General features: G+C 43.8%; 1 protein-coding gene across 1 annotated transcript; it reads right to left on the reverse strand.

The window, feature by feature from the left end:
- Positions 1-519: 519 nt before the first annotated feature.
- KCNK17 (potassium two pore domain channel subfamily K member 17) lies at positions 520-24575 on the reverse strand. The gene is made up of 5 exons (XM_072641998.1): positions 22626-24575; positions 19533-19647; positions 8769-8929; positions 8024-8198; positions 520-1263 (listed from the first exon to the last, which is right to left on the reverse strand). Exons 1-5 carry the CDS (start codon positions 22914-22916, stop codon positions 1019-1021), a joined length of 987 nt encoding a protein of 328 aa, XP_072498099.1. The 5' UTR covers positions 22917-24575; the 3' UTR covers positions 520-1018.
- Positions 24576-24664: the final 89 nt, after the last annotated feature.

Here is a 24664-nt window from a genome sequence, read left to right on the forward strand (position 1 = left end):
TGACCTTGAGGCCACATGTAGCCCTATAGGTCCTCAAGTACAGCCCTCTGACTGAATCCAAACATCACAGAACAAATCCCCTTAATAAAAGAAGTTGTTCTATAAAACTTGGACTCTGTCAAAAGGCCGTACCTGAGGACCTAGAAGGTCACATGTGGTCTAGAGACTCCAGGTTCCCCACCCCTGGCCTAGAGCACAGAGAGGGTAAGTAGTTAGTCCAGTATCACACAGCCAGTATGTATGACAGGCAAGACCTGAACCCAGCTCTTCTTGGCTCTGAGGGGAGCCCTTGGTCCGCTAGGATAAGCAGTCTTTTGCAGCAGCAGCAACAACACGAATCCATTTTTACTGCACTCGGTCTTCCCAGGCTCAAAGCCCTCAAGTCCTGGGCAGCAAACACCACCCTCCTTTGTATTCAGTTCAGTTTAAGATTTATTAAGCACATCTTGAGACATTCTCATAGGCACTGGGTTTTTCAAAGACAGAAGTTAGACTCCCTGCCCTAGAGGAGTTTACGCCTCTCTTACACAAACACATTTATTTCTTCTTGGGTAAATTCCACATAGTGGGGTTTTTCTTTCTGACCCTCTATTGCTGCCTCTGAGTTTACTCTCTGGGGTGTGAGTAGCATGGAGCTATGATACAAGTGGTGGTGGTGGGGGTGGTGTGTGACAGAAAGGATGTTTTTCTGGAATGGCCAACACAAGAGACCAGGCTGGCAGGAAGCCAGGGAGGAAGGGGAGGAGGTCACAGGTCACGGTTCGTTGAGGATCTCTACTATGAGTCATCTTGTAGGTAGGTGGTGATGGTGAGGGAGCTGCTATAAGGGGGTGGGGGGGAGTCAGAAGACCCGTGTCCAAATTCCATTTCCAGCTTTGCTTCTTACTACTCATGTGAGACCTAGGGAAAATCAGTTCCTCTCTCAGGGCCTCAGTATCCCCCTATGTAAAATGAGGGATTAGTCGATCTTTAAAGTTCCTTCCAGATCTAAATCTTAGGGATCTTACTGCATCTATTATCAAGTGTGGGTGGTCTTCCCACCGCAGTTTCCAGCTGTTGCTTTTGATCTGCGGGACTTGGTGTCTCCAGCGGATCCCCATGTCTTGCGTGGGTACCTTTGGCTGCATGTGCACAGGACTGTTGAACTCTCCATCAGAGAGATGACCAAATTGATGATTAGGGCAAGCCAAGCCATCCCGAAGAGGATCCACATGGACACGACATTCTTGTACCATACTGGGTACTTCCGCTCTGGATTCATCCCTGGCGAAAAAAGAAGGAGCTCAAGAGATTGTCTCAGCCTTGGGAACTTACTAGCTATGTGATTCTGGGCATGTCATGTAACCTTTCTCAGACTCAGTTTCCTCACCTGCAAGTGAGGATAATAATAGCACCTACCTTCTAGGATTGTTCTGAGGATCAGATGATATAACATACGCAAAAATGGTTTGCAAACCTCAAAATGCTACATAAGTGATCCTTGTGATTACCTCCCTCCACCTCCTCTACCCCGTGGATCCCTGTTTTTTGAGGTAACCTGTTTATGGAGTGTTTTTTAAAAATATTTTTTACTTATTTCATTAAATATTTTCCAACGATGTAAATTTTTTTAATCATTCATTAAAAAAAAAACAAACTTTGAATTTCAAATTCTCTCCCTCTGCCCCTCCTCCACCACTTCAGAAAGCTAGCAGTATGATATTGATTATATGTATGAAGTCATGCAAAACATATTTTATTGTGTGTTTTCAATAGATTCCTTTGCATTTGTTTGTTGCTTTGTTAGATTCCGCCTGGGAGCTCCTGGAAGGCAATGATCTTTCTATACACAATACAATAAATATTCTTTAAGCACCTACTAAGTGCAGGCACAGTACTAAACAGATAATAACAATGATAAAAAAGAAAGCCAGTTTCCTTTCCCTTTCCAAAGCTAACTAGCCCTAATCCACTTCCTCAACCTTCCTTTCTGAAGTTTTTCCTTCTCTCTTTTGGGTCTTCTCATCCCCCAATTTCTCTAAGAAATCTAGAGATGTTTTGAGTCTGGGGCTAAGGACAACGCCAAACAAGCTCCTCCCTTGTCTTGCCTTATTGGAAGATTGTGATCTCTCAGACTAATTCTGGGCACCCAGAAATACTTGACTGAAGGAAGCAGAGGGGAAGAAACCCACCTCCTGTCTCCCGCCTTCTCTTCCTCTCCCTGGCCCTGGTACCCCTGCTGGTGTAGCTTTGCTGCCTCAGTGTTGGGGATTGGATTAGGTCTGATTACATTACCGAGGCTCAGGACCGTGATTTAGTTGGGAGCTAAAATGAGATCAGTGGTGAGCAAGATTTCTCTGTAGCTAGCAGCAGGCAAGGGGGGAGCTGGGGGAAGGAGGTGTTTTTCTGTCCTCTTATTTCATTTTTCTGCCACAAACGTAAATGTCAGGGGACCGGGCAGCTGGCAAAGGGCTTAAGTGGATAGAAAATGCAATTGGAGAACAAGAGGTAGGGCTGGAGGCGAGCTGATGACTGGCAAGGGAGACTGACCCCCACCATAGTTTGGGGGATAAAGAGACTCTGAAAGCCGGGGTGAGGATGGCTTCCATTCATGACCCTGCTGCTGCTGTGTGGTCTGAGGGTCTTTAATCATCTCTGGCAGTTGGACTTCAGTTTCTCTATTTGGGGAAAAGGCTTATAACCTCAGGTAACTCCATTTTCCATCAGCAGCTGACATTGGTTTAGACTCCACAGAACATCATGCCTCCCGAGGACAAGCTGATCCTCAGCTTATCTTACCACACTGATTGACTCCATTTTTGAGACACAGCACCTTCTCAGTTTCCTCTTCTCTCTGAAGCGCTGGTTTTAAATTAAGTTGATTTTTCCATCCTGTTCTACTCTCTATGACCCCATGGAGGGTCTACTTGGCAGAGAAACTGTTTGCCATTTCCTTCTCCAGCTCATTTTTCATATGAGGAACTGAAGTAAATAGGGTTAAGTGACTTGCTCAGGGTCACACAGCTAAGAAGTGTCTGAGATCAGAATTGAACTCAGGAAGATGAGTCTTTTTGATTCCATGCCTAGTACTGTGCCACCTAGATGCTGAACCATAAACTTCTCCCAAAGTCTTCCTTTACAGAGGGCTTGGAACTTTCCGAACTTTCCAGGTATCTGCATTTTCTTCCAGCAACTCAACTTGTTTTCAATCACTTTCCCCTCATTATAACTCAAAGGCTGGTATATGCTGGTGGGCTACACTCACCCCAAACTTTTCAGCTTCTGTTGTAGTTTCTTCCCCCATCAGATTCTAGGCTCCTTGAGATCAGAGACTGTTTTTCTTTTTCTAACTTATCCCCCTTGTGTTTAGTACAGGGTCTAATATACAGTAGGCATTTAATAAGTGTTTATTGAATTGAAATTCTGCCCTCTGAGGGATTACCAAATTAAAACAAGGAAGAATCAAAGCCTTGTTTTTGCCCCAATTCTAATCCATCCACTACAAAGCTGCCAAAATGATTTTCCTAAAACACAGGTCTGACCATGTCACCCCACCCTGCTTAGTAAACTCTAGCAGCTCCCAGTTACTTCCAAAATTAAATAGAAAACTCTTATGTTTGGCAATCAAGGGCCTTTATAATCTGGATCTTTCTTATCTTTCCTCTATGCACTCCTCAATCCAGAATCCAGCTTTCTCAACCTATTTGTTTCTTGAACCCAATACCCTATGGCCTCACTCCATGCCTGTGGGCTGGCTAGCCCCCAGGTCTGAATTGTTCTTCCTTCTCCCTTCTCACCCTTCGCAGTCTCAGGTTTCTCTTCTGTAAAATAGGGAAAATAAAATCACCTACCTTACAGGGCTGTTGTGAGGAGCCACCCAGAATTATCTAATTTGCTCCTCATAACAGCCCTTAACAGGATGCTCTTATAATTATAGAAATCACATAAATCAGGCAGCTAGGTGATGCAGTGGATAGACTGTTGGGCCTGGAGTCAGGAAAACTCATCTTCTTGAGTTCAAATCTGGCCTCAGACACTTACTAGCTGCATGACCCTGGACAAGTCACTTAACCCTGTTTACCTCAGTTTCCTCATCTGTAAAATGAGCTGGAGAAGGAAATGGCAAACCACTCTGGTGCCTTTGCCATGAAAATACCAAGAAAACTCGTGAAGAGTTGGCCATGACTGCACAACAACAAACCTGTCTTTCTTCAAGATTCAACTCAAAACTCAAATTCTTCGAGAGGAGTTTCTACTCCCCTCCCTCCCCTCCCCCAGTGCTTTCCCTCTAAGACTGTTGTTGTTCAGTTGTATCTGACCCTTTGGGATCCCACAGACCATAGCACGCCAGGCCCTTAGATCCTCTATTATCTCTCAAAGTCTGTCCAAGTTCGTGCTTGTTGTTTCCATGACTCTGTTGACTCATCCTCTGCCATCCCCTTTTCCTTTTGCCTTTAATCTTTCCAACATCAGGGTCTTTTCCAATGAGTCCCATCTTCTCATTGTGTGGCCAAAGCATTTAAGCTTCAGCTTCAGTATTTGACCTTCCAATGAATAGTCTGAACTGATTTCTTTAAGTATTGACTGATTTGATTCCCTTGCTGTCTAATGGACTCTCAAAAGTCTTCTCTAGCATCACAATCTGAAGTACTGATTCTGCTGTGCTCAGTTTTCCTTCTAGTCCAGTTCTCTCAGCCATATGTTGCTACTGGAAAAATCCATAGATTTGATTATATGGACCTTTGGTGGCAAGGCGATGTCTCTGCTTTGTAGTGTGCTGTCCAGATTTGCCATAACTCTCCTTCCAAGGAGGTCATTATGGCTGCAGTCACTGTCTGCAGTGATCTTTGAGCCCAAGAATATGAAATCTGACACTGCCTCCATTTCTTCTCCCTTGATTTGCTAGGAAGTGATGGGACCAGTAGCCAAGATCTTAGTTTTTTTGATGTTAAACTTCAAGCCAGCTTTTACACTCTCTTCTTTCATCCTCCTCAAGAGGCTGCTTAATTTTTCTTCACTTTTCTACCACCAGAGTGGATAGTATCCTCTGTATATCTAAGATTACCTTCCATGTACTCCACGGATGCTGTGAGGCTCAAATGAGACAATGTACGTAAAGCACTTTGCAAACCTCAAAGGGCTACATTGACACCATCATCACCATCCTCCTCCTCCTCCAGTCACTAGGCTTCCAGTCTAGTGATGACTTGATTCCCTGAGTCTTCTGTTAAACTTCTGTGCTCAAGTAATGTTTACGTAGAGCAAAACAAGGGTATGTTAGTAAATGTTTTAAAACCATGCTCTCCAGAAAAAAAAAAGGATGCCCACATTTTTAAGTTTAATTTGAATTAATAGCACTTTAAAAAATTATAGACAATCAACAAAATAATAAATCAAGTTGCCAATTTCTGAGGTGCAAATGCTTACACTGAAATTTTAAATGTGGGCAGCAAGCCAGAGCCCTGATTGATTCTGCACATATCTTGTATGTGACTGGTTATTCATCTCTTATCTCCTTTTAGATGCTCACTAGCTACGTGACCTTGGGCAAGTGACTTAACCCCAACTGCCTCATCCTGGGCCATCTCCAGTCATCCTGATGAGTATCTGGTCACTGGATTCAGATGGCTCAGGAGGAGAAGTGAGGCTGGTGACCTGCACAGACCTCCCTCACTGAAAACAAAGTCAAGTTCAAGTCATGTCATCATTTCTCTGATGGCATGGTCTTCTTCGGCATCGAAGGACAAACACACACGCCCCTTTTAGACTGTGATGTCCTTAAGAACAAGGGCTGTCTTTTGCCTTTCCTTGTATCCCTAACCTTTAGCACAGGGTCCATGTTGTTGTTACTGAGTCTAATTGTATCTAACTCTTCATGACCTCATTTGGGTGGGCTTTTTTGTTTCATTTTTTGCAAAGATGCTAGAGTAGTTTGCAATTTCCTTCTCCAGCTGATTTTACAGATGAGGAAACTGAGGAAAACAAGATTAAGCATCTTGCCCAGGGTCACGTAGCTAGTACGTATCTGAGGTCAGATTTGAACTCAGGAATATAAGCCTTCTTGACTCCAGATGCGGAGCTTTATCCACTGTGGCACCTAGTTGCATGTGGTTAGGCACAGAGTAAGTATTTAATAAATGCTTGTTGCCTGACTAACTCATATATATTATAGAATCAGGTAATTTTTTTGAACTAGAAGGGCCCTTAGAGATAATCTGATTTGACTAGGGAACACTTTAGAGTCAGCTATATTGACAGAACTGATAAATGCTGTTGGTTGTGTAAGTGTATGAGAAGCCTGAGGACATAGTTCATCAATGAGATGGACGGGGTGGGGAAAGGGGCTGGGGAAATTTTGTAGCAAAATATTGGAGAATAAGCCAATTTTCCTGCTGGAAAATTGCCACAATATTTTTAAAATATATACTTAAAATTGTAGAAGGAAAAGCACCATGTCAGTTTTCCTAGTAGAAAACTCTCACAATATTTTTTAATATATACCTAAAATTTTAGAGGGAAAAGGCTAGCAATATGTCAATTTTCCTATTGGAAAATTGCCACAATATTGTTTTAATACAGACTTAAAATATTACAGGAAAAAAATTAATATGTCAATTTTCATACTGGAAAATCTACCACAATATTTTTTAAATATATACTTAAAATTTTAGGAGGAAAAGACTAGCACCATGTCAATTTTCCTACATACCATCGCCATAGTATTTTGCAAAACGTACTTAAAATTTTAGGGAGAAAAGACTAGTGACATGTTCTTACAGACCCCACCACCCCCAAGATGTTGAACAGTAGGGTTTTGTGGGACCCATTTTGGAAAATGCTGGTCTACCCCTCTGATTTTATAGATGAAGAAAATGAGTCCAAAAGCAGTGGAATTATGTGCTAGCTAGTCAGTGTCAGAGGTCAGACTTGAACCCAGTCACTTGTTCTGTCCTCGAAGAGCTATTATGTATTTTACTTTACATGGAGCATGGCTCTTCTTACAAGCTCAGGTATGACTGGAATGACAGATGTGTGGTCTACTGGGTTCCCCTGCCCCACCTTCCTAAGACTGGGAATTCCTATAGGAATGTGGTGGTGGGGCGTGGGGGTGGGGGTGGGGTGGTCCTGGAGGAGGGGGTCTAGATACCCTGGAGCCTTCTTCCTCTTTGGTGACAGCAAACACTAGCCTGAGTCCTCAGCTTTCTTTGATGAGAATATTTATTACCCCATCACTTAGACATTTATTTTAAGCTTTACTTTAAGTTTCTCCAGTGGGGAGGATGGATCTGCACTGAATCAATTGCCTGCAGTCCTTAGTGCACTAGAGAATCTCGACCAAATTACCCTCATTTTCCTTTGATGTTTGGACCAAAGGGGAACAAAAGGTTAACTTTACAATGGGAATGATTTGGGAAGAATTAGGATCAGCTTTTGGGTAAGGTTACATCCTTGGGCAAAGTTGGAAAATGGAGCCCTCTTGTGCTTGAAAATGTGTGTGACAGAGCAGCTGGAAGGTTTTGAATTTTCCCTAAAAAATAAATGTGCCATGAAGAGTGCAGTTTGAGGGCTCTTTAAAAATATGGGCATCAATATGTAGTAGGACTAAAAAGTGTTCTTCCTGGTGCTTCCTTGTAGGTCGAGGGGTAGGTAGTTGCCTCGCTTGTCTATCCCTAATTCTAGTTCTAGATTTACATCCATAGTGATGAATGAGAGGGGAATAAGAATTTATAAAGCACCATGTTCCAGACACTGTGCTAAGCGCTTTAGATCATTGGTTGATAGAATTTGCAGTTAGAAAGGACCATAGGGGCCATCTGGGCCAACTCCCCTGATTTTATAGAGGAGGAAACGAAGGCTCCCAAAGCCATAGCTAGGAAACAGAGTGACTAATTGTGGTGAGTCTCAGATAAGGACCATCAGAGATAAGGTGTCATCTGCCCTTGGGATCTCTGGGAAAGGAAAGAGGGAGAGACAGTCTTGTCTGGAGACAGGAGGATGGCTGTGATGACCCTTGGAAGTCTCCTTGCCTCTCCCAGTATCTCACCTATCACATAGTCACCAAAGCCCACAGTGCTGAGGGTGATGAAGGAATAGTAGAATCCCTCCTCATAGCTCCAGCCTTCCATGTAGGAGAAGAGAATTGGAGGCAACAGGAAAAAGAGTAGGAGGCCAGAGAGGAAGGCACAGGAACCAACAAACCACTGAGCTCTGGCCTTGTTCTGTAAGAGAAAACAGAGAAGAAACCATGGGGCATATCTGGAGAGAGAGGGAGTGAATTTAACAGGGCAAGGGATAGACCCCATGAACCTGGAAGGTGCCCAGGTAGAGGCAGCAGGAGCTTGGGGGCATGAAGCAGTGACTTGGGACCAAAGTAACCCATCCTCTCTTCCATCACCTGTATACCCTTATACCTGGGGCCACCATGCAGCTAGCTGGTATTTCCCTTGACCCTCCATGACACATCTATGTCTCTGACTTTTTCCCTTATCAGTCAAGAAAGGCCCTTCCCCATCCCCATAAGTGATCCCTCAACTCATCAGGACCTTCAAACCAATTAGTAACTCCCTGATTCTAAGCAGTGACCTTTCCTTTCCCACTCCTAATTCTTATCACTAAACCTTAAGAGTGACCCCTACCTTCAGTAATGTTTCCCCCAGATCTCCTGCCTCCCAACAGATTCCCCATCCTCAGAAATGATCCCCATGTTCCCTGCAGGGAACCTGGCTCCATTTCTTCCAGACTTCTGCCAATGCCTTCAAGTCCTCTCTACCCCTTCCAATCTCTCTTACCTGCTGGGCCTCACCCAGCCGGTGGGCCCAACGCTGAACCCAGGACAGCATGATGCGTCCCAACCTGTTGAGTAGCACAAGATTCAGAGGGATTCCCAGGAAGGCGAAGAAGATGCAGAAGAGACGGGCACCCATTGTTTGGGGGCTCAGGTTCCCATAGCCTGGGGCACAACAGGAGGTGGTTATTACAGGGGGATAGTTGCAGGGGATATCCCAAATCTACCCCTTCCACCATACCTTACTAGACCCTTCTGTCTCTCTGTTCTCAGGGTTTCCAGTACCAGGAAGGATGAAGAAAGGGATGGATTGAAGAAAATGGGGGAAAAGATGAGAGTATTGTCTCCTTCCATCCTTCACCACATATTCCATTGGAGAAGGTGAAAATGGAATGGAATAGGATAGCTACTAGCTGAGGGCTCTGCTCAATTCCTCCTTGCCCATGCAGAAAGGGACAGGGAAGTGCAATTCTAAATGAACCCCTTATGAAGGTTCCATCCATCTGAAGTTTCAACTTCCCTTTTATTCCTTTTTTTCCTCTCTCTTTCCTCTCCCATGCCCTTTCTCCCTTTCTCCCTTTCTGCTCATTAGCCCTAGGGCAGTTGGACTTCTACTTCCACCATTTCATTGCAATTGTTTTCCAGTCTAAGGTCTATGATGACCTCCTTTTCTTACATCTCATCCTTCCTATAGCATCCAATCCTGTTGATCACTCTAGCATACTTTCTTCCTTTGGCTTTTATAACAGTTATTATTTAAAAAATTTTAAATTTATCTAATTTTTAATTTATAGAATAAAATAAACATTTCCATAACATAGTGTAATAAAAAAAAGATGATTGCACATGAAACTACAAATCTATTATATGCAACTTACTATTTCTTTTAAATATATAATAAAGTTATCATGTAAATTTCTTTTTTCTCCTCCCCATGCTACCCTAAAGATGGCTACTATGAGACACAAATATGTGTGTGTGTTTGCAAAATCATTCTATACATCAAAGTTATAATTACTATTTGTGAATTCCCTCCCTCTTATTTTTACTCACTATTGTCCTTCTATCCTATCCCTATTACTTTGTTTTCTCCCCTTACCTGCCTAGTCCTCATTATACTACTTTAATTCCCCTCTTACTTGTCTAACCTATCTTTCTCTCTCTTCTATTATTTCCCTTTTCTCTTCCTATTCTCATCTGGAATCCATCTATTTTCGATTTTTACATTTTCTTCATTCAACTATCATCAAGTCTGGTTTGATACCCACATGTGCACCTTCATTTCTTTATTTTCAGATATTTTTAGGTTATTTCCACTTAAAGATACCTATTAGCATTTCAGGTTTTCCATCCATCCATCCATCCATCCATCCATCCATCCATCCATCCATCCATCTATCTACTCACCTACTAAAGAAGACATCTAAAATCAAACAAGCTCCCTGTCTCTGTCAATTCTACTAGACATCCACCTAAAATAAATTTTTCTGTTATCTCCAAGGGGTTTCTCATATCTGTTCATTTCTCCTTCTTCCAATAATCACTACCCTAGTCCAAGGCTGCCATTCCCTCACACAAGAACTAAAGTAATTTTAACAATAATAATGACAACAGACTGTGTCATGTGAACTTGTTGATGGAAATCGAGAAGCTTTATGATGGCAACTACAGACCAGGTTACTGCCACCAGAAATCAGAGGAAGAATTATCCTTAAGGGATTTAGACCTAATGATCAATGTTGATTATACAAAGGAAATAATTTTTAAAAATTGTGTAACCCATCACTTTAGGCTATAAAAATTTATTACTTGCTAAATACTTAGCAAAATATGATTTGTTTGCTAGAATTATGTATGCATCAGAGCCTTGCTATCTGTCATGGACTCACATATGACAAATCCCCATATCACAAATATAGACTTCAAAATATCCTGGAGAATTTTGCCAATTAAATGTACTTGAACTGGACCATCATTACATACTAAACTGTGGCCCATAACTGCCTGGATATTACATCTATCCATAAAAAATGAAAAGCAGCTTTTAAAATGGTTGTTGTCATACCAAGCAAACACTCATAATACCCAAGCTGCATGGAATGAAAAGCTTTCAAAACATAGAGACCAAGAAGAGGAGATCAAAAACATGTGGTAACAAGAAGGGGTATCTGTCAATCCCTTCCTCCTGCCTGCCAGTGGAGTTGCCTTGAAGATGCTTTCATTGAGCCCAAAGAGGAAGAACTTACATCTCAACACTTTTTATTCAATTGCAAAAAACGACTATTTTTATCTACCTGTGCAAAAGTCTATAGAACTTTAAATATGAAGCAATAATAGCAGGATAGCAACTTGTCCCAGGAGAATTTTTCTTTGAAGTCCCTTGAAAATGGTAAGAACAGGATAATAATAGCAACAACTCATCTGACAGAGGGAGGAGATGGATTTAGGTGCAAAATGAGACATACATTTTCTGGACACAGCCAATTAGGGAAATTGTTTTGCTTGACTTACATGTATACACATACGTATACATATTCATAAATATATATGCATATACATATGTATACACACATTCACACAATAATTTTTACAAAGGTTTGTTTTGTTTTTCTTACCACCCAGTTGTGGTGGTGAGAGGAGGGATGCAGGTTGGAGGGGAAGAAATTCGATCTTTGTTCATTTAAAAAAATAAATTTAATTTAAAAAAAGAAAAATAGCAACATATTTTTTCCTTCCTTTTCCTTTCCAGCTATTCTTAACATTTGATTCCTCAGTTACAAACATAGCTTCTTAACAAAACACGAAGTCCATTAGACTGTGATGTCTTTAAAAAGAGGGACTGTTTTTTGCCTTTTTTTGTATCCCCAGCTTTTAACACAGTGCCTGGCATTTAGTAAGCATTTAATAAATGCTCGTTGACTGACTGACATAATTTGGATATGTGTAAAGGGAACTCCAGATGAGTAAACTCTCTCTACCAATGCAAATTGATCTGTAATGGCTCTGAAACTTCAGCCTTAGTTGCCAGGGCATTGAGGTTAGGGACTTGCCTTGTGTCACAGGGGAGGGGAAGAGACTTAAACTGAGATCTTTCCAACTCCAAGCCCAGCTCTTTAGACACTGGGCTAGGCTACATATTAGGTGCTTAAGAAATATTGTTGAGTTTGACTTGAATCAGAGACTCTCAATTGGAAGGGACCTGGGAGGGGGTATGAGAGTGGGGAGAGGATTTGCTTCATCTAATTCACATAAAAGATAACAATATAAACAACCTCTTCAGTGTAGTCACAGTTCATCACTTTGTGGCCAGCCCTCTGTTGATGAGGCTCTTTGAAAGTAGCAGGTTTGATCCTCTGAGAAGAAACACGGTCACTTTGATAGTACCGTAGCTGTAGCTTTGCAGCTTGTTACAGTAGAACCTGCCAGGGGTTGTGTTCCTCTGGTGTAGCGTAACCCAGGTCATGAGGAAGAAGGGAAGAGACGAAGCATTTATTAAGCACCTACCATGTGCCAGGCATGGTACTAAGATCTTTCAAATATTCTCATTTTCAAATATTATCTCACAACTACCCTATGAGTTAGGTGCTATTATTATCTCTATTTTACAGTTGAGGAAAGTGAAATTAAGTGATTTGCTCAGAGCCACACACCTAGTAATTGTCTTGAGGTCAAATCTGAACTCAGGTCTTCTTGACTCCAGATCTGGCCCTCTATCCACTTGAACCATCTATCTTCCCAGTGAAGAGACTTTAGAGTAGGGCTTGAGTCAACACTTCAGAATATCTTGCTTCATTTATGAGGGTGTTCAATGCACCAATGCAGAGCCCAATCCTTTTCCCATTTTGCAGATGTGTGTTTTAGGACTAGCTGGGGTCAAAGAAATGCATCCCACTTTGAGGTCTGTTCAGTATCCTTGCCCTTAGCTAACTTAGGCAGTAACGGGCTGTCAGCAGGGCAGCATCCTTTTCTAGCTTCCTAGAACCTGCTAAGATTTGCTCTCTACTGGTCATTGTATTAGGGATGTACATAGGAATAGTACAAAAGGAAACTGAAGCCTAAGAGATCAAATGATTTGCCCATAGTCACATAGTGAGTTAAGTGGCAGAGTTGAGAACTTTAAAATTCATCCTCTTTGTATGGTACTCTGGTACCTCCTCAAAATAGAGCCTTTGAGAATCTTAGTATCTACTCCAAGCCATGATGTGGCATCGTAGGAAGACTTGAGATCTTTGATTTAGAGCTGGAAGGGGCTTTAATGGTCATCTGGTTGGACACTTTCATTTTACAGATAAGGAAACTGAGACTTGAAAATGTTAAGTGATTTGCTCAAAGTCACCCAAGAAGTAAGAACTGGTGACCTTCGTGGAGGAAAAGTAATAGTACTTTATACTTTCAAAGTAATTTTATAGACGTAATCTGCTTTGAGCCTCACAGCCACCCCATGAAATAGCCAGTGTTAGTATTATTTTAATTTTACATGCAATAATAACAGCTGATATTTCTTTAGCAAATGCCAGCTCTTTATGTCTATGTTTATGTAAAATGCTTTATACACATTTTCTCCTTCGATTCTCACAAGAAGCCTATATTATTTTCCTCATTTTACAGATGTGGAAATGGAGGCTTAGCATGGGTTTAGTGACATGCCAATGGTCCACAGTCAGTAAGTTTCTCAGGGGATATTCCAACCCAGATCTTGGCTCCAAGGGCAATGCTTTGCTGCCCTTCATGATTGGGTTCAGAGAATTCAGGATCTCTCTGATCCAGTCACTTCCATGCTCAATAGACTCCAGTGATTCCTGACTGAATTAGTCTAGATTTTTCAGTACGGGATTGAAGGATCTAAATGACCTGGTCCCACCCTACCACTCCAACTTTATTTTCCATTATTGCACGGGCTCTTATCATGAGGTCTTGGGATAGATTTCAGGAGGTCTCAGAACTTGAATGGGGAAATTTTTAAATTTTCTACTTTTAATTTTTAAAATTTAATTTCTAATTTAGGTTTAGCATTTCCTTCACTTAGGAATGTAGACAGCAAACATCACTCTGAGATGGGGTCTTTTCTCATGTGAACCTCACAAGAACCCTGTGAGGCAGGTGCTAATATTATCCTAATTTTACAGATGACATGTCTAGGGTCCCACAGCCAGTAAGTTTCTCAGGGAAAATTCCAACGTGGTTCTTGGCTCAAGTCCAGACTGCAAAGGGGTCTATGACATGAAAGAGTTTAAGAATTCCTACTCTAAATCTCAGAAGGATGCTGTGATTGCCCATCTACTTTGTCCTACTGACCCATTTCTGGATGTTCTCTAGCGTGTCAATGTTTTGGCACCCAAAATTGAAAATAATATCCCCGATGTAGTCTGACCAGGGCAGGAAAGGGTCCAGGGAGATTCTCTCTTACTTCTTTCTGGGGCTGTACTTTTCCTAATGTAAAATGAGATCACATTAGCTTTTGGGGTGGCCTCTTGATGCAGGTTGAGCTTTTAATCCACTAAAACCCTCAGATTTTCTTCAGCTGTCATTCAGTCATTTTCAGTCATATCCAACTCTTTGTGACCTGTTCTGGGGGTTTTGTTGGCAAAGATCCTGGACTGGTGGCTTGCCATTTTCCTCTCTAGCTCATTTTACAGATGAGGAAACTTAGGCAAACAAGGTTAAGTGACTTGCCCAGGGTCACACAACTAGTATCTGAGGCCACATTTGAACTCAGGTACTCCTGACTCCAAGCCAGGCACTCTATCTACTATACCACTTAGCTACTCACAGATTCTTTTTTACAGACCTGCTGTCTATTCCTTCCCTATCGTGAAAATTCTATTTTTTGAGCAATGATCTAAGCCTTTACACTGATCCCTGTTTACATTCATCTTATGAGGCTTGTCTCAATGTTTCAGCTTGTCTAGATCCTTTTGGATCATTGGCTGGGTCATATAACTTGTCAGCTAACCATCCTAGCTTTGAAGCTTCCACACATTTTATAAACACACCATCCGTGCCTTTTTCTAATGTTACATGGCAAAGAGCCAAGGACATCTCACTGGGCAATCCACAAGAGTCCTCCTTTGCAAACGGATACTGACTATTGGTGGGCAGGTTGGTAAAGCCTTTCCTTTCATGCAGACTGATTGATTATGTGAATGAAAAGAGGTAGAGACTAAGAATCTGTGGATCCATGCCCAGGTGGGTCAGATCTGGCTGGTTTTTGGTACCTAGGTTTGCCCATTTCTTCACTTTAAGATATCCACTTTCCCCTCCATTCAGCTTGGCTTCCCTTCACAGGCTGTATTGTATCACACCATGGCACATGTTGCTTGCCAGTCTACCATCTTTCATGTCATCAATCTCTTCCAAAAAGTCTTCCTTGACTAAATCTCCACTGAGACCTTTTTGCTGCTATCTCCTCAGTGCTTACATATGCAGTTTGCATCACTGTTAAACATTTTATGAAGTACTGCCTTAAAGATGTACCGGAGTTAATTTGTTTATGCCAATTTTCCCCATTTAGATGGCAATCCCTAAGGAAGGTAACTTCATTTAGTAGTTCAGTGCATCACCCACCATAAATTCAGGGGACTGGGAAATGTTGTACTGACTATATTGTACTATGTTGTGTTACACTGGATTGTATTGTGTTTTCCCACCTCCCTGTTCTCTTGGTCCTTCTCAGATATTCTGAGAACCAGCTTCCTTGGGTGGATGAGGGGGTGGTGTTAAGGATTTCAAGTTGGGACCATTACTTCAGAAGGACAGCCAGGACCATAATATTATAAATTTTGGAAAACTACCTGACTCTGGGGGTGGTCTTGACTTGAGAGAATCAAAAGCCCACATCTTGGGTGTCTGTGTGCCTCTTCCCAACCATCCGGGTGCCTTTTTTTTGTGCCTTGCTCATAAATATGGTTTCTTAACAAAACACAAAATTCAAGGTCTGTTGACCTAGACCTGAGCAAAGAGGATAGCTAGATGTGACCTGTTAGGTAGGACCTCCTTTTTGGTGCTGGGGAAAGAATCAGAAGATCCGAGATTGAATGTAGACTTTGCCATTTACTACCTGTAGGACGTTGGACAATTCACTTGACCTCTTGGCCTTGGTTTTGCTTTTAAGGGACTGCACTGGATCCAACTCTAAATCTATGACCCTCTGATCTTATAATAGTAATGATGCCCACCCTGACTGTGTCATCAGTCTCTCCACCTTACTCATTACTATAGACTGTCCATTCCCAGTCTGTTGGCCAGCAATGAGCCCTCGGTGCTAGACCTAGCAAATCAGCTGCCTCTTGCCTTGATCTACTTTAATCTCTCAACTAACTTACATGAGTAACAGTGACTCCATGGGTAAGACCATGATCTATACTACAGAAGGCTTCTTGACAGATTGGGGGTGAGGAGGCATGCCAAGAATGTGTACCTATGAAGATTTCTGCAAAGCATTTAATGGTCTCTTGAAATGTCTTTGTGGACATGAAGGAAAGAGAGAGATCAAATGATAAAAAAAGAACAGTTATGTGGGTTTCAGAACTCTTGACTGACTCAGTCCAATGAGTTGAGTGCTGATGGGTAGATTACGTTGCCTGGAGGGAGGGCTCTAGAGGAATAACACATAGCTGTCTTCTGTGTTCTCTTATCAACGACTGACTGAAGACATAGATGGCTTGCTTATTAAATCTGTGGATGACTAATAGGGATAGTTGATACATTGATGATGGAATTAGGATGCAGAAAGATTTCAACAGGATGAAATGAGGCTAAAAGCGGATGATGAAATTTAATAGGAATAATGTAAAATATTGCACTCAATTCAAATAATCAAATCCACAACTAAAGGATGCAGGACATGTGGTTAGAAATTGATTAGCCATTAGGAAATCTTCTGCTGAGAGCAAAGTCATTTGTGGGGTACACAGCAGTGATGTAGAGGACAGTTTGACCTCAAGCACAGGAGATTTGGGGAGGAAGGACAGAGAGAAAAGGGGCCTTTTGTGGTACCACAATGACAGTAGAATAGGAGCTGTGGCCCAGGGAAGGCAGGCATATTCAACAGAAGCTTTGCCCTCCCTTCTTACCTCCTTGTCCTGACTTCTTTCAAGTCTCAGCTCAAATCTCACCTTTTGCAAGAGACCTTTCCCAGTCTCATCCTTCATTACCATTTATTTACATTGTATAAATTCTATATGTATATAGGTGTTTCTATTTATCTTTCCCATTAAAAAGTGAGTTTTTTGACTTTCTTTTATACTCTTCCCCCTCAGTACAGTGCATGGCACACACTAAGCACTGTCTTCTTACTGCTTACACAGTAAGCAATGCTTGTTGACTGACTGGGTTCTCCTTCCTCCCGCAGGAAACCAAGTCTCTGGTTGCACCTCTGACTCAAAATCAATTCAGGTGAAAAAGATCTCTGTATTTTAATGAATTGCAAGCTCAAAATGATGTGGTAGTCAAAAGTCACTGACTTGGTCTTAGGGATCATTAATAAATGTATGTAGTATCCAAAATGAGTGATTGAGCTATTCAGCTGCCCTCTGACCTGGGGTACTGTGTTCAGTTCTGGATGCCATTTTAGAAGAGGTATTGACAAGGTGGAATATGTCTAGTAGAGGGCCACCAGGATAGAGTTGACTTGAAGTCAGACCATCTGATGAGGTTAAAGAAACTGAGGATGTATGACTTGGAGAAAAGAAGACTAGGTGGTGGGGATAATGGCCCTCTTCATCTGAAGGGTTGTCATTTAGAAGAAGGATTAGTTTTGTCCTGCTTGGCCAACAGAGGACACAACTAGGAAAAGTCCATGGAAATTACAGAGAGGCAGATTTTGGCTCAGTCTAAGGCATGGCTCCTAACAATTAGAACTGACTCCAAATAGAATGAGTTGCTTTATGGAGCAGTGAGTTCCCCAATACTGGATGTATTTGAGCAGAAGATGGATGACCATTTGTTAGTTACAGAAGATAACTTTGTCCTGGTCTTGGTTGAACAAGGTGGCTTCTGGAGATCCTTCTAAGTCTGAGATTCTATGACATCTCCAAGGGACTTTGACCAGAGACATCACTGCTTAGTCCAGTGCCTGGTAGTAAGTGCTTAATAAATGCCTGGCTTATTACACTAGATCACCCTCTCTTCCCTTCCCTGCTTTCTATATTTTAAGCATATTTTTCCAAGGGGAGGGTACTTCAGATGACAATGATTTTTTGATCCAATATTCCAATCCTCAGATTTATGATTCTATGATTTTAGTTCCAAATTAAATAGCCCAGTCTGTGAAGCCATTCCTCCTTAATCCCAGGGAGTCAGTCAACAAACATTTATTATGTTTTCTATGGGCCAAGTGCTGGGCTGAGCACTGGGAATGTCCTCTAGGAATGTAGACAATCAGAGAAACTAATTGGGGGGGTGAGGAGTAAAGAGTGAGGCCAAGTCCAGCCAGACCTCAGGAACCAGAAAAGAGGGCAAGGGTATGGCTGGACACTAGCACTGCCCTCTCTACACTCCCACCTAATCCTACAAATCTCTTCCCAGCCCCAGCCCTCAAACTGGAAACTAGACACTATTGTACCCAAAAGTGACTTCTAGGCAGAGATCTGACTGATGGTTTTACACTGCCACCTGGTGGCCAGCATGGGTTGGTAGTCCTACGCCGAGGACCAAAATGACTTCACTATGATGAAGTTAAGTTACCTGTCTGACTGTGGCTGATCAGACCAACAAGAGCTTGGAAGGCTCTACCATGGATTGGGCACAGAAAGTCCGTGTGAATATCTGGGGTGGATACTCTAGATTTGCACATCCTACTCTTTCTTTGAGCTGTTTCAACTCTGCCTGTATAGTGTGAAGCTGAACAAAGGGGCCATCAGACACAATGAGGTGACCAAGGGAGTCAGGTCCCGCACAAGTGTAGGAGAGGGTACTGAGGCACATGACTGGCTCTCTCAACCTCCTCCAGTTTCACATCTACAGAGAAGTTTTTCCTTATCTCTCCACCAAGAACAGGGTTAGAGTGAAAGGAGGTGCTTTTGGATTACACAACAGGGAGAATGATGATGCCTGCCTCTACAGTGATGGGTACCAGACTAGTTGGGAGACCTGGACTGGAATCTGTCATCCAAGTCCACCTGTGTGATCCTGGGCAATTCTCTCCCCTCTTTGGGCATCAGCTTTCCTCCTCTGTAAACTAAGGGGTGGAGGTGACTTCTAAAGTCCTTTGCCATATTCTAAGATTTTAGGAAAGGATTCAGTACATTCTACCACACAGCTGTCCAAATTTCCCCAAGCTCCTAGACAGTCCTTGAAAGGAAATGGCCCTGACCGTGTGTTGAATTTCCAGATGGTACTAGAAATAGGAAGGCATCTTCCCCAATGTAGAGGTCTTTGGGGGAAATGATATCTCTCAACCCCATCCCTGAAGTGCCTTAGAAAGCCTAAATGATAGGATAGCATTATAGGCTCTCTTCCCTACCATCTGGGGCAATAATAATAGCTTTCATTTATATAGCTTAAAGAATTTCAAAAATTATATAGTGCATAAAGCACTTTACAAACATTATCTTATTTGATCCTCACAACAACCCTGTGAATTCGATTATATTCTTATTCACATATTATAGTTGAGGAAATCGGAGGCAGGCATCAGTGAAGTGATTTGTCATATAGCTAGTAAATTAGGCAAGACTTGAGCTCCAAGCAGTGTGACACCTAGCGGCCTCTAAGAAGAAATCTCCTCCCCTCTGCCCCACATCCCAAGTCCCAGGTCCCAGGACCCTACCGATTGTTGTGATGGTGGAAACGGAGAAGAAGAAGGAGCCTGCTAGTTCCCATCGGCCCATGCTGGTAGTGTTGCTGGGGAAGATGAAACCGCTCCTGTATTCCCAGATAATGTCCTGCAGGAATAGTAGCCATAGGACTTAGCCTTGATACACCTTCTTTGAAACTATACCCTAGGGCAGGGGTGGGGAACCTGTGGGCTGGGGGCCCCACGTGGCCTTCTAGGTCCTCAAGTGCGGCCCTTTGACTAACCAAAACTTTAGATGTGAAGTTTGGATTCAGTCAAAGGGCTGTACTTGAGGACCTAAAGGGCCACTTGGTTCAGTCAACGGGCTGCACTTGAGGACCTAGAGGGCCACATGTGGTCTTGAGGCTGCAGCTTCCCTACCCCTGCCTAGAGCATGCAGCTTTGGAACTACCACTCTAGATGGGTGAGTGAGTACACACACAACGCAAATGACCCATCATCTCCATCTATCCTCAGAATACATTCCATCCAGCAATTCACCCTATCTTCTTGACATCTGTTCGGCCTGTCTATGGGGGTATCTGTCCTCTGTCTGTCTGTCTTTGTCCCTCTCTCTTCCTCCTCCTCTTCTCTGCCTTCCCCTCCCCTCTCTCCTTGCTCTGGAAGCTGTAATCAAATCAATACTATCATACTGTAACTGGATCTCAAAACTCAGTGTGTCTAACGCTCAATATGGAGCATCTCAAAACCCACTATGCTAAAAACAGAACTTGTTAATTCATTTTCTTCCCTTCCCAAAACTTCTGAACTTCCCTATTAAGGTAAACTCTGAGTCATTCAGGTTCAAAACTTCCATATCATCAACTACTCTCTCCTCACACTTACCCCACATAGCCAATCTGTTGCCAGTTTCCAGAATTTTTACTGTCATAGCATCTCTGCTAAAGACCTACTTTTCTCTTCGCTCACACAATCCTAATGCTAATTATGGTCCTCATTACCTCTTGCCTGGACCATTGTAACAGCCTTCTAACTCATCTCCCAATCTCATCTCTCTCCACTCAGTTATCCAACTGCTTTTTTTCTTTCGAAAATACAGATCTGGTCATGCTATCCCCTTGGTTGTTTCCCCCCACAAACCTCCATGAGCTCTACCAGCTCCTAATGCCCTCAGAATAGAAAATGCTGTACTTGGCATTCCAAACCTGGACGCTTGCAAAGATCCTTATTCGAACCTCTCTGATCATGCTACACAGGCTTCCTCACAGTTCGAGTATACCTACTCATTTCCATTGCTTTGCAGTGGCTTTTAGAAAAGCATGACACACTCTTAAGTTTAATCTATGTTGCTAACATCTCCATAACTTTCTAAGTCTAGACCATCAGCAAAACTATAAATCAAACTCAGAGTTGTAGTGTCTGCCCATTTCCAGGGTGTAAATGCTCACATTAAAAATTTAACCATCCCAGGGAGTGGTAGCAGCTGGCTAAAATGCCTGGTCAGAAAGTCTAAAATGCTTTGAAACCCTTTCAACTCCACTTCTGAGTTTCCCCGGGTTCCCTTCAGATCTCATTCTGCAGTAGACTTTTCCTGACAGCTCCTTCCTTTCCACCACCACCTAACAACACTCACCATCCTTATGACTTACTAAAAGAAATACACTTTCCTGTCTTCTTTCTTATGTGTTGACTCTCCTATTAGAATATAAGCTCCTTGAAGACAGGAGCTGTCTCAAATTTCCATTTGTATTATCCGGCATATAGTCCTTAATAAATGCTATTCATTCATTCAGCACTGTATTTCCCTCTTTAGAATAAAGGTTCTCAGTTTAGGGCCTCTTCCTCATTTTTCTTTCCCAGCTTAGAAACCTCCCTTCCCTCTAGAAAGAGTAACATTGAACCCTTCCCTCTGCAGAGTGAGGGAACTACTAAAGTAACAGCCCAGAGTACAGACCTAGGACTGGGGGAGAGAAGGGGAGACAGGCCTGAGGTGGGGGACAGGGAAGGATGGGAGACTTCTGAACTCTTGAGATTATTGGAGACCCAACAGGATCTTTTTGGTTTTGCCTTTTCTGGGAGAAAAATCAGCCCTTTGTTGAGCCAATTGGACTCTTGGCTCCACCTGGTTTCTTGGGGTTGTGTCCAGCTTCCCAGGGTGGGATGGGATGAAGTGCAATAACATGGATACTTGTCAGGGATAAGTGCCGGATTTTTTGAGATCAAACATTTGGGAGGTTGTTTCATCTCAATTTCCAGTCTCCTGATCTTTGCTAGGAAGGGGCAGACAGGTGAAGGATTAGTTACCAATAAAGGTGAGGAGTCTTTGACGCTTGTGGGTGGCAGTGGTGGTAGTGAGTTCCTGGCAGGCAGATTTCTCCTAAAAACTCATCTTGTGGATTTGCCCTCTTCAGCTCAAAAAGGGTGGAGTCCTTTCCTTCCCCTCCCAGGCTCTGCACTCCCCAACTCACTTCAAACCATCTCAAACTAATGTTGCAAGGAACTTTAGAAGCCATCTGGTCCAGAACCTTCATTTTATAAATGAGCAAACCGAGGCTCTGACCCACTCAAAGTTCCAAGGTAAGTTACCTATAGAAAGCCGGTACTAGGGTTGTGGTGTTAAGGACCCAGATCATCTGCCTGACCCACTCTCCTCCATTTGTTTACACACTGTTGACACTACGGAACCGAACTAGGGGATTAGCACCGAGAGCACCCGTGCAGGGGGCATCTGGGCCAAATGTAGCATCTGGGGCAGGAACACCGGTTGAGGGGGGGAAGGGGAGGAGCTGGGGGTGGAGTGGAGGAGCTGGGGGTGGAGTGCAGTGCACCCCAACACCCTCCGACCCCAGGGGAAGTTGTGCCGTTCTTTCTCCCATCCAAGACGTTCGCCCCTTCCTTACTCTACGCTCCGCATCCTACGGGTAGCCCACTCCTAACAGAGATAACATTGCCAGCCCTGTCCACCCCAGGCTACCTCCGGGGGATCCGTCGGAGGAGGAGCCCTCGCCCCTGGCTTTCTCTCTGTCTCACCTACTCACTCATCGTAGGACCCTCCCTCCTCTAGTCCCCAGCCCCCTAGCCTTTTCTTCATCCCCACCCCTCCCCAGAGAAGAATCCCGGCCTGACCCGGATAAGCGCGTCCAACGCGGAGCTGTCCAGACACGTGTAGTTGTGCAGGCGTGCCCATTTATCTCTCTGGAAGCCGTGCTCGGGGTCCCTTGCGGCGTCTTTCTCCAGCGAGGGGAACACGCTTGTGCCCAATGCCAGGTAAGCGAGGTAGCAGCCCAGCAGTAGCGGCGTCCCTGGCACCGCGCAGCGCCGCCCCCCGCCGGGCGCCCGCTCCCTGGCCCTCGCTTTTTGCACAGTTCCAACCTTCTTCCCGGCCTTGGGGACACCCTGTTCTCGCTGTCCTACCATGCTGAGGCAGAGTCCTCCCGGGCTTAGGCCGGGGACGAGGGAGGGAAGGGTCTGGGGTCCTCTAGACTCTGGAAGGCCAGAGGAGAGGGGTGGACTCAGTTCTAGGAGCAGTCAGGAACTGGAGCATGGAAGGGAAGGGGCCCCGGGCAGACTCCTCAGTCCCCTGCCTAGGAGATGCAGGCGGTTTTGTTCTGTCGGGGTCCTGGGCTCCCTAGAGGGATATGAGCAGGCTGCAGCGCCCCAGCCCGAACAAGGATCCAATCCCTAGTCCCCAGGAGAATACGGAGCCCCTAGTATCCAGCCCCGCCTTGCACGCGAGGAAGATACCCCTCATCTAGCTTAGGGCCCTCCTCTTCCCTATTTGCCTCCCCCTTCCCAATCCCAGTGCAGAATATGCCGCCTGGGTGATGTGACTTAAGTCCCCAGAGACTGGGGAGAAGCTGGAGGGGGAAGAAGGAAACACAGGAAGAGGGAAGGGGGAGGGCAAGGATTAAAAAGGTCGGAGTAAGAGGACCCGAGGGATAGAGGAGGGAGGGGGAGAGCTGGGGAGGAACTAGTAGGAGAGGAACTCAAAGCCCCTATTATCTCAGGAAACAAGTACGGTCAAAGCCCCCAGAAACTACACGCAGGAAGAAACAGAGGGACCAAGTTTATTCACCTAGGCCCATGACTTACTTTCTGGACCTGTGCCATCTAAATGGCCTTGCTAGACCCTACCAATCCATTTTGGAAGCCCCCATCCCCATCCCAAGAGTATTAGGCAATGATTGACGATCATTATTAGAACCTGAGGGAAACTGAGGAAACTGCCCAGACTCAGACTTTTTAATCAATAAGGGACCACTGTAGGTCATTTCAGCCTCCCTCTGCTTCCAAATGTTATACACCTAATTTTCTACCAGCCATTGAGGCTGTGTGGATGGGGGAAGCCCATCCTTTATTTTCCCAGCCTGATACCTCCCTCTCCCATTCTGGGATTGCTTACCCTTCGTCTTCTGAAAGTTCTTTATGTCAATTTGTCATCTCTTATGTAGCAGATTACTTCCTCTTCTTTAATCAGTAGAGATAAGATTATGCTCTGGTTTCGGCCCATCCCCCCCCCCTTTTATGTTAACAGCTGTGAGATTGGTTGGACATTTGCTGACTGATGGGAGGTTGGGAAGACAGTTACTGGGGAGACACTTCTCTCCTGAAGATACTGTTAAAAAGGATAGAGGTGTAGGCCGAGATGTAGGCATTAATGTGGCAAGATAAGGGGTGCCCACAAGCTGCCCCTCTCTTGACCATTTGGATTACCAGCAGGCCTTTAGAGGGAGAGCAGAGCAGTATTTGGGGAACCCTGGTCTAGTCCATCCCTCTACCCTTCAGGGAAACTGATTCCTATCCCAGGCCTGAGATGGTTCCCCCATCCACAGAACATCTCCCTTATCCTGTTCCACGGGAAGACAAATTTCAGAAGTTCCCCAGCACTTTTCAGGCTTATTTTCATTTGGATTGTCTGCTTATGGAACAGCATTATTTAGAAAGGGTCTTATCTCGTTATGATTTGTGAGGGCATGTATTTAAACAAGGCACGAAGAATATAGACACAAGTATAGGGCCTGGGAAAAGGGAGAACATATCCAGGACATTATCCAGGACACCTAGTGTCCTAGGACTCAGAAGCTGTTTGTGAACAGTACTCCACACTTCAGGGCATAATTCCTCTAGCCCTGGTCCCTTGGGAGGAGCAGGCAGCAACATCCAGG

The sequence above is a fragment of the Notamacropus eugenii genome, chromosome 2 (genome assembly GCF_028372415.1).
Source record: "Notamacropus eugenii isolate mMacEug1 chromosome 2, mMacEug1.pri_v2, whole genome shotgun sequence".
Classification (NCBI taxonomy): Eukaryota; Metazoa; Chordata; class Mammalia; order Diprotodontia; family Macropodidae; genus Notamacropus; species Notamacropus eugenii.

Bases quoted from the DNA above. Each gene is read 5' to 3' on its own strand.
- KCNK17 (XM_072641998.1), bottom strand. From the start codon at position 22,916: ATGGTAGGACAGCGAGAACAGGGTGTCCCCAAGGCCGGGAAGAAGGTT. The intron at 19,648-22,625 runs GTCAGGCCGGGA...CTATTCCTGCAG, and splicing joins CGTTGGACGCGCTTATCCGG to GACATTATCTGGGAATACAG. The intron at 1,264-8,023 runs GTGAGATACTGG...TTTTTTCGCCAG, and splicing joins CTTTGGTGACTATGTGATAG to GGATGAATCCAGAGCGGAAG.